This window comes from Lottia gigantea (genome assembly GCF_000327385.1).
Source record: "Lottia gigantea unplaced genomic scaffold LOTGIsca_29, whole genome shotgun sequence".
NCBI classification, from domain to species: domain Eukaryota; kingdom Metazoa; phylum Mollusca; class Gastropoda; family Lottiidae; genus Lottia; species Lottia gigantea.
Genome location: NW_008708943.1, coordinates 2208769 through 2220212, shown reverse-complemented (window position 1 = coordinate 2220212; position 11444 = coordinate 2208769). Strand labels below are relative to the sequence as shown.

At 32.6% G+C, this 11444-nt stretch overlaps 1 protein-coding gene across 1 annotated transcript; it reads left to right on the top strand.

The window, feature by feature from the left end:
- LOTGIDRAFT_161524 (hypothetical protein) lies at nt 1-1968 on the top strand (the record flags this gene model as incomplete). Its single annotated transcript, XM_009056892.1, has 5 exons — nt 1-123; nt 572-700; nt 951-1086; nt 1540-1632; nt 1772-1968. 5 exons carry the CDS (start codon nt 1-3, stop codon nt 1966-1968), a joined length of 678 nt encoding a protein of 225 aa, XP_009055140.1.
- Nucleotides 1969-11444: the final 9476 nt, after the last annotated feature.

Genomic DNA, 11444 nt, shown 5'->3' with positions numbered 1-11444 from the left:
ATGAATAAATTTTCTCTCAAAAATGCGTATGATCATAATAGCCAGGCCTTTAGTGCTGATATTACTGTAGCAGAAAGGATAGATTTTTATTCTAAATGGTGCCAATCAGGAGAATATGAAAAGGTAAGACTAACTTAAGTCTTAAAATTTAAAGCGTGCCAACTAATGACTTTTTCAAAGCCCAAATGGGTAAAAATACGAAACTACACACAAACTTAGTTCACAGCCGTTTTGAATCGCTACTTCGACTTAATAAAGTCTATACTTATATTTCAACCTATAAATGTGATTTGAAGGTTTTATTGAAAGATTATAGTTATTATCAAAATTCGATTTATTAGTCGAAGTATAGTGATTCAAAATGGCAAACGGCCTACGAGAATGTTAAGCAAGCGCTATCACGGAAACTGCCGAAAGTCGAGTGCCACCCAGCTTTTCTTGTAAAAATTGTTTAACTATAGACTTATTATTATTTTTGTATGAAATAAATATATTATTATTATTATTAGCCTATATTATTTATATTTCAGTACCAGATCATACATTATTTATATATAATACGATATTTCAGGATTTGTCTAAAGGAGGAACTTATAATGGTCCAATAATAGCTGGTGAAGCGATCAGTAGGCTCTATCCTGATGATAAAAATATCAGAATTCTAGATATTGCTGCTGGAACAGGATATGTTGGAGAAGAGGTGAGTTGTTCATATCTTCATCATTAAAAAATAGTTCATTTCAACGTGTTCTTTTAGCAACGGTAAATATAGTCCATTTAGATATGAACTATATTTACCGTTGGTAAAGGAACATACATTAAAACTCTTCTGTACTATACGCCTTTTGCGCTGTGGTCAAGTAAGGAGGGTTGGGGTAGCTTAACAGACGACATTGGCTCATTACTCAGTACCATAAACAATATATCATGCGTTTTATTGGTTTTTATAGCTAAGGAACAAAGGATACTTCAATTTGGATGCTTTAGAACCATCAAAAGTGATGCTACAACAGGCCAAAGATAAAAAAATATACAAGAATCATATCTGTGATATTTTAGGCGGAACTGCTGTCCATATAAATGATGGTATGTCAGGAATATTTTCTGTAATAGTAAATTACCAACTTTATGAATGACTTGCGAAGCTATTATTCCTGAAACGGCATCCGTGTAAGTTACGCTAGCGCTCTGCAACAGTTTCAGTCAGAGCCATAATATATACTCAATATATGGCTCTGGGTTCAGCTTATGAAAACTGCCGAGGATAAAGAACAAACGAAAGAAAGAAACAATTATATTTTACAAGGATACAATTTACGTTCACAGTTAAGGATCCTTTCTACCATCTGGTCCTTGGCGAAACCTCTACGCATTGATTTTTACCGGATTATCTTTCCTCAATCACTGCTGAAGATTGCCGAATGCCGAATGTCTCTATTTGTCACATGACAACAGACTAGAAGGAAAGTATCTCTGGATCAGAAGGAACTGTTTGAGACTACAATATGACAATACACGCTGTAAGTTTACTTCTTTCAGATGAATATGATTGTACAGTTGTTTGTGGTGCAATGGGTGAAGGTCATATACCATGTTCTGGTTTAAATGAAATGATCAGAGTGGTTAAACCAGGTACGAAATGTCACAAAATTTTAAACTTAACGCACTAGATTAATTCAAATCAAATGAATCGATTGAGTATTTAAGCCATCGTTATATCATTAATTGTTAGCTTAATGCAAACCTTAATATACTGGTAATTTTATTTCAGGAGGTGTTGTATGTATCGTGATGAGAGAAGAATATCTATTCACTGTTTCAGAGTATAAGGATCGACTGGAACCTTTGATGAAACAACTGGAAGATGAAGGCAAATGGGAAAGTAAAGACCGCATCAATTTTCCAAATCATTTTGCTGGAAAAAGTGGTGTTTTGTTTGTCTTTCGTGTAAAGTGTGACGGTGTATGAACGGTGATGAAGTTAGGACTTATGGCATCAAAATTATGACGTCGATGAAATTAATTGTATTGCTGTGTTTGTTACCTCTGGGAAATATAGAAAATAACCTACGACTTCCGAGAGGGTAAATAGCAAGTCGTGTTTTCTACTGGAGTCTGGCTCTTGGCCTGTGTTTTATGAACCTCCTTTGCTAGTAACTTTCTTTACATAGTCCAATTTTCAATTGTTTTCATAATAATGTTATTCTGCTTTTAGGACTTCTTCATTCATAACGAGCAATGCTCAGCACACACTGTTACTTAATAAATTCCAAACAAACCAAGCGGGAATAAAAATCAGTACAGCTAGCTCATTGATTTTTACACATACGACTGACTTTATTATCATTTCTTATTCTCCGAAATATAAATAATTTGTGATGCATGGCTTATGTAGATACGTACTGCGATATTAACCAATATACAATAGATATATTGATAATTTGTATAATAGAAACATTATAAATACATTTTTTAAGATTACTTAGAATGGCCTTATAAGTGTTCGATGACGTAACTAATTGCAAAATATTATCACATAAGGCCCTTCACGATTAATGATGTCATCAATCACTTAGTTTTAGCGTAATTGCAGGAACCACTGACGTTTGATTGAAAATTGGAATGGAACAAATTAATGCTATCAGTGTTCACGATACACATACAAAACTTAGTAATCCTCTTTACAACCCCCTTTAATAGTGCTGTATTTGGTTCAAAACAGGATCTAAATCAGTTGGTATGAATTCTTAAAGCATGTGGTCATTCCTAGGGTAGAAATGACTTATCTAATAAAATATGAATCTTATTCATATTTTAAATTTTAATTTTTCTAGAACATAATTTAGACTGTAGAATTTAAAGTAGAATGCAGATGTACTCTTTAGATCACCTCTAGATTGGGTCAGTGAGAATATCTTTTCAGAATATCTTTTTCTTACGGAAATTAAATAGATCAGTGATATCAACTTCGGTAGGGTCGCAGGTTGAATATAGGTCAGTTGTCTGAAGATCACATAGCGTGAAACTCTTGAGAAACAACATGATTTAAGTACTGTTTAATGTTTCAATATCTCTCTTCAATTGTTGTATTAAGCATTATTTAACAGTGAAAATATGTTATTATTATATATACAATATCAAGTTGTCAAATATCATGCAGCTTCCACTTCTGCTCTAATTTTTACAAGCTGAAATTTAGCATGAATTAGCTCCATCACCTCGCTGGAAAAAATGTTGAAAAATTGTTATCAAATATTACAATACCAGTTCCCAAAAAATCAAAATATTAATATTAAAATACTAATATCAATATACCAATATACCAATATCAAAATACCAGTATTGAAATACCAGTATCGAAATCAAAACACTGTTATCAAAATATCAATACACTAATTTCAAAATATTAAAATACCAGTATTGAAATACCAATATCAAAATACCAGTATTGAAATATCAAAATACCAGTATTGAAATACCAATATTAAAATACCAGTATCGAAATCAAAACACTGTTATCAAAATATCAATATACTAATTTCAAAATATTAAAATACCAGTATTGAAATATCAAAATACCAGTATTGAAATACCAATATCAAAATACCAGTATTGAAATACCAATATCAAAATACCAGTATTGCTAATTTCAAAATATTAAAATACTGGTATTGAAATATTAATATATCAGTATCAAAATAACAATATCAAAATAATATCAAAATACCAGTATTGAAATACCAATATTGAAAATACTGTTAACTATAACAATACCTCTCTTTTAGATCAGCCTTCATTTCTATTAACTTCAAAATCTGGTCTTCTAATGCTTTCTGAAAATCTTCCATTTTGGGTGACTTTAATTTATCTAGACAATGAGTAATAAAGAAGTGAAATGATGTTTAATAATACTATGGACGTGTATGGCATCTACTGATTGTGCAGACTGGCAGTAATAGTGTGCAATGAGGGAAATGAGGCCATGACAATGGCAGTAGCAACCGTTCTTGCATCACTGAAATATGTAAATGCAACCATGTCATTGGATTGAATGCTAGCAATTACAACCAATCAGAGCCCCTGAATACACATGTAGCAAAATAGTTTGCAGTCTTATTGTATATGACTTTGATTGGCTGTATTTGCTAGTATAATCCAATCATATCAGTGCATTTACAAACATATATGACACAAAAATGGTGGCTGTGGCGGTCAAAGTATAAGCAGTAACAAAATATATTAACATGGTGAAGATGTCAGTCTGCATCAAGTCATTTCATTGCAGAAAATACATACGTTTATACAGTGTAGCAAGTAAATGTGTTAAGCCATGAATTGGATGTAAATCAGTGACAGCCTCCGATTCCAAACAACCAACAATCTCTTCTAAAAACAACCTGAAATTCAGAAAAATGATTTCCAAGAATTTACATCTTGAATGATAACTGTTTGCATATTTGATAGAGACAGATTTTTATTACTTAATCATTTGCATCCATATTAGTCCAGAAAGTTGTTAGAACATAGATTAACATTTTATTGAAAACAATCCATAAATACATGCATATTAAAATATGTTCAAAAATTTACAAATAAATCAATAATGTGACTGTATGATAATTAAGAAACACTTTTAAAAAGACTTACTGTCTGGTTAATGTTTTAGCATTAATAATCTCAATTATCCAGCCAGTTAAAGTTGGTAATGTCTTTAAATCACTTCTAACTTCACCCAAACTAAACTAAAAGTACAGAATTAACACTGAATTACGTCAAAAATTGTGAATGAGCAAATTTCAAATCAAGTAAAAATCATACATCATAAAATACAAGGAAGAGAGATAGACTAAACAAACAAATAAAATATAATACAATGCTACAGTCTCAAAAACTCATAGGATTGAGGGTGAAATTGATATTACTTAATGCCCTGGGCCCATGTTTCTCAAAAAATATAATAACCAAATAACCAAAGTATGGTAATTCTCAATATAAAAATACACCATTTAGACAATTTCTTATCAAGATTGTTTAAGAACAGAGGACTGCATCTTCACAGTGTCAAGCAATTAAGAACTATGTCTTATACTTTGACTGCAATAGTCACCCTTTTTTGTATCGTAGAAGTGTGTAAAACAAGTGATTTGGTTGGTTACAAACTTCCAAGATACAAGAAATATGGCTATTGCAGTCAAGGTATAAGAAGAACTTGACATTGTGAAGATGCAGCTCCCCGTTCTCAAACATTGTGAAGATGTAGTCCCCCGTTCTCAAACATTGTGAAGATGCAGCCCCCTGTTCTGAAACATTGTGAAGATGCAGCCCCTTGTTCTGAAACATTGTGAAGATGCAGCCCCCTGTTCTGAAACATTGTGAAGATGCAGCCCCCTGTTCTGAAACATTGTGAAGATGCAGCCCCCTGTTCTGAAACATTGTGAAGATGTAGCCCCCTGTTGTCAAACATTGTGAAGATGTAGTCCCCCGTTCTCAAACATTGTGAAGATGTAGTCCCCCGTTGTCAAACATTGTGAAGATGTAGCCCCCTGTTGTCAAACATTGTGAAGATGTAGCCCCCCGTTATCAAACATTGTGAAGATGTAGCCCCCCGTTCTCAAACATTGTGAAGATGTAGTCCCCCGTTCTCAAACAATGTGAAGATGCAGCCCCCTGTTCTGAAACATTGTGAAGATGCAGCCCCCTGTTCTGAAACATTGTGAAGATGTAGCCCCCTGTTCTCAAACATTGTGAAGATCGGGGGGCTGGTACCAACCTGTTGACTGGAGTCTGATAGTTCAGCCACCACAGCAGCTACTGTTGTAGACATCAAGTCTTGTGATATAGTCTTATCTATAGACATAGTTTTTATAACAGTTGACATAATCTGTACAACATACTTCTTTATTTCACTTACAACCTACAATACACATCACATATAATAATATTATACAATACACATCACATATAATAATATTATACAATACACATCACATATAATAATATTATACAATACACATCACACATCACATATAATAATATTATACAATACACATCACATATAATAATATTATACAATACACATCACATATAATAATATTATACTATACACATCACATATAATAATATTATACAATACACATCACATATAATAATATTATACAATACACATCACATATAATAATATTATACAATACACATCACATATAATAATATTATACAATACACATCACATATAATAATATTATAATAAAAACTCATCACATATTCTCATAACAATACAGGACTGTTGATTACTGTTTATTTGCCAGATATTGGGCAGTAACAAATTCTGAGAATCCCATGTCTCTGTCAGACACCAAGTATATATTGGACAACAAGAGGTATATCAGCCATGTGGACTCTCCGAAAGGAATGCTTAGTTCACAATCCCAGTCCTTAGAAGTGCTTGACCACAGCCTGCTTGTTAATGTTGGTAAAAATCCTAGTACTCTTGCTCCAGGCACAAGAGTGGTCTTTGATCAAGACCGTTTGTGTGTCCACAATTTAGCAAGCAATCATAGGTGTTAATAATTCTAATTTGATAAATCTTTTTAGTCTATCAGGTTTGTAGCTATGACAGGCATAGTCTGACAGTCTCAAAGACGTGACAAAAATTTCAATATACTTTGTACGTATAATTGGCAAGAATTATTGTTGCTGTGATGGGTATTGCCAGGAAGTGTCTCCATGGTAACAATTATATAAAATAATATGATACATACATCTCCACATTTTTCAGGTCTTCTTTTAGCATAGAAAGCTATAGTTTTATAAAGTTTGGACATACAGGCTGGTATAGAGGTTATTTGTAAACCATTTCTAGCGTTATCCAGTATATCTATTGACCAGAAGAACTCTGTAGTCTGATATAAACACATCATTACTGGCGTTAATAACTTTAGATCCTCATCTGAAATAACCAAAATAAATCTATCAGAAGTAATCTTTGTTTGTGATTAAGATGAAAAGAAATGAAATAGCACCCTGCATCTACCTCTGATTAAGCTAATGATAATCCCCAAAATCGTTTAGGCCATGGGACTGTGGTTCTCTTTATACAAATAGATGCGTGTGAGGAGGGGAAGCTTTATTAACCTTTTCATACAAGAGGAGTAGCTTGTATCATAATTTTGCATGAGTTCATATTTACAGAACAAATCATACGTAGAAGAGTGTTAATTGGTCGTTTTGAAAATCATGTGACATGATGAATATCAACTGTTCCTTATACAAAGTTTACCTACTAAAGTGATACATGGTAGAAATATGTAAGTCAGTAAAGAAGTCAGTAAAAGTCATATACTAAGACATTGACTGATAAATAAATAAAACTAATGATTGTATCTACCTGTTTCTAAGCATTGTAAACACAAATCTAAAACTTGTTTACTAAATTCAATACTAGCAAATCCACATAGAATAACATCTCCACATATACGTAACAAGATCTATAAATAACAGATATACTTCATTTCTAATATGTATAAAATCTTTTACACTATAACAGAAGGTTTAACACATGAAGGGTGTTTTAATCACCTGACAATTTTAAAACAATTTCAGATGTTAAGATCTAACTCACAATAGTTCTATAAAAAAAATACTGAAAATTCTATCTCAGAATAAAACCCCTCAATTCCAAACTAGCTGTCCTGATGGGGGCAATATATCTGCAGCATCAGCTTAGCTCTAGTTATTTGCAGAAGTAACAGACTATAATTTCATACCTTTGTCATATTAAGTGCCAACTCTGGATTATTGGCGCCAGTCAAATTACCCACAGTCTTGTCACCAGATTTATCTTTGTTGGTATCAGGAGCAATCAGATCTGGACTGGCATCTGGTTGAAGATAGAATGTGGAGAGATCTCTCAATGCTCGTTTACGTTTTGTGGTATTTAGTTTAGTTGTATTGTTTAAAGTCGTGCTGTTTATTTGAGTAGAGGTGATGTTACATGATTCTGTTGGTGTAAAATTCTGAAGTAGATTCTGTTCTGCCCAAGATATCACTGGTTGTATATTTCTGGCAGCATTTAATTCTGGATCTTCCTGTAGTAAGATAGCAAAGCACAAATAAATTTTGATATTAGAAATATTCAATTAAAAAATGAGAGTACTAATTGTTATTATAGCAGTTTGACCTAGTTTCAGTGATTGGCGTTATAATGGCTTGTTATATTCAGTTGAAATCTTTAGGAGGAGACATGTTTCTCCACAATTAGGCGTTTATTTTTAATCAGTTTGGAGAATACATGGCCTGGTCTACATAATTCGAGCATATAATTTTTGTAGTAAATTCATAAGAATGGAAAGAAAGAGAAAACAACCAAATGAAATGTGAAAACATTACCTGATCATGAAGTAAAACTAGACATTTTAAATACAGGGTAAAAGCTTGTTGTATAAGTTCGGTATTTCTAGTTTCAGCTGTGGGGTCTCCATTCGCTACTTTACCTCCACTTTCCTAGAAGTATAATATAATAAGTTGATGATGTCGGTGACCATATTAAAGTCATTGTTATGAATGCAGATAATATGAGGCAAGTTTTACCACTGTAAAGTTTGAACAGTTCTATAACATTTGGCTTGACAGCTTTTTACAATAGTGCAAGTCTTATAGACCCATTAGCATTATATCCATATCAAGAGTTTCCTAGAATTCAACATGGCAAGCAACCAAACATACAGAATTTGATACATAAGAGAATTCCATGCTAAACAAAAGGAATGCATTACCTCAGTAAAAAAGACTGGATACACTGTCTATTTCCAATGACAAGCCCATTCTTCAAGTATGAAGAAGGCAACTAAGTTCAAACTGTTGTTACCTATTTTTCTCTTGATAAATAGAATCTTATACTCAGTCAAAGTTTGAAACATCATACCTGATACTGATATAATATATCTGTTAGTTTCTTTAAGGAGTTATGATATTTATTAGTTATCATCATCTGACAGGTATGATTGGACGTCAAATATTCTAAATAATCCAACGCTATTTTAGGCTGACATTCAGGTTGTTCTGGTTCTATAAATCCAACTCTCTTTTCTCCTTTATTCTTTGATCTTTTTACCTGGAGAGAAAAAGTTGAAGTCAGAGAATAATACAATATTCAGCTGATGGTGTTAATGTCAATTGTTGAAACAGTGTGTACGATAAAATCCAGAAAGAGTATACTAGCTAATTTTGTAATGCTCTCAGGGAACATACTATGAATTGACAAGTTAAGGGGTATAAATTCAATATTATCAGGTGGAGAAGCTTCAAAAGTTTCATGTTCTAGGTCATTTACATGAAGAAGTACGCTTGGAGAGATATAAGGAGAAAATCAAGCCCACAGCAAACATCTCAAAACAAATAAAAACTAAATTGTTGCAATTATTAATTTACCAATAGGATTTCTTCCTTTAATCAGTTTATTTTAAATTTCCCTGTTTTGACTACAAAAATGCATCTCTACTGAAAAATTCTTTATCTAATGTACACAGTGGAACAGAGATATTTCCATACATTAAGGTGTAATTCAAACATAACCAAGAGCAGTCCATTTGATTTTTAGGGAGAATATTTAGAAATTGAATGTAAAAAGGCAGCTTTATTCTGTCCATTACTGCCTACACTACCTAAAAATTAAAATGAGCCGGTCATGTTTATTGTTTGAATCCGATCTCCATGTGCATGATTATCTCTTTTCAACTCTCGTACTGTACTTACAGTTGGAGCACCAACTTCAGGTGTATCACAGTTATCTGCCCCTGTTTTCTTCCCGCTCAATTCACCTGTCAGCCAATCAGAAATAATTTCAAATATATCATCAACTTTCTGCCATTTACATGCTGCATCCAGAAACATCTCAAAATCTTTGGGTTGATTAGCTGCTGTCATTTGTTTTAGTTTTGATATACATTTTAAGCTGAAATAACAAAACCATTGATCAAGCCATTTCATGCTTCTAACATCTAAACTGCTCTCCATTAGACAAGCGAACAAAATAATATAGAATGCTAATATTTATATTTTGAATCGGACCCTGCTTTTCAAATATCTTTGCCGGAACCATATTATGCTAAATAATTAAGTTAACCCACCTGATAGCAGGAACATAATGTGAAGGAAGATAGGCAGCAATCTGTATAACAAGATCTATTGTCTCTGGCTCCTACAATATATTGTAAACAAATCTCAAGTTTGTTACAATAAAACAGACTTCCCCTTTAATTTTGTTCAATGAATAATGGTGGAATTTGCAAGGAAATGCCAAGACCTTGGAGTAGATGAATTGTAGAGTTTAACAAATGAATGTATGTGTAGATGCACTGATTAAAATGAATACTTCATTATTGGTGATAAGGAATCTCAACTACATAATTACCTGGAATGCTTTTAGCATCATTGGAACAGCAACTCGAAACTTTCTCTGTAGATCTTTTAACAGGTCTAAATTAGCTGGCTACAAAACAGACATCAATCACATTAGACCATATTTAACAACATTCAGTACTCATGACTATGATAAGCCTTCTACCACTTTGAGCTACCAGTATAATCGCCGCTAGTCTTTTAGCAGTTACAATGAAGCATTCTGTCTTATTTCTAATAGAAAAGTTATATTCTAGAATTTCCAGCCGTGGAAGAATCAACATGTTGTACTCACATCAAATAATTCTGTTGTAACCACCCACAATATCAATATACATTCTAGAAAACCATTAACAATAGGAATATCTTTAATAGTTAAACCTTCATCTTCTTCTTCCTCTTCTTTATTATTCTAAATTACATTTTCTAAATTGTATATTTCTTTCAATATTTTTAATTTTCAGTCCAAAAAATGCAAAAACAGATTTAATATTACAATTAAAATGCATCCATCTTTTTCGTCAAATCATCCTTGTTCATACAAGATATTTGCAAATCAACATATAACGCAATTGAAGCATAGGGCTAATTTTCACAGATGCTTGGAAGCACGATGTTTGAAGTTCTTGATGGATCTCTACAAACATAAATATGGCTTGAATTAATTTTGTTACTCTGACCTACCTTAGAGCCTGACTTGTGACTAGAATCTTCGTTACTATCATCAGTTTCCTCCCCTGCATTCATCTCTGATTGTTTTATTAACGTCAATATAGTACGACATACTGTAATCATGTACTTAGCTGGAAAATTTCAATTTAACTTCAAGAATTGCTCCATTAAAAGTCTAAATTATTCTGTTAATTGGAAATCCAATTTCACTTTATTAATCAAGTTGTGAAAATGAGGACTGAGATGCCTTAGGACATTTTAATGATACCCAAAAATACTGGACTGTTTCACATCAAGCCTTATGCAGATACTGAACTCTGACACCCAGTATTTTACTCACTGACCCCCCCTTTCTTTTCCTAAGCTTTAATACACCCA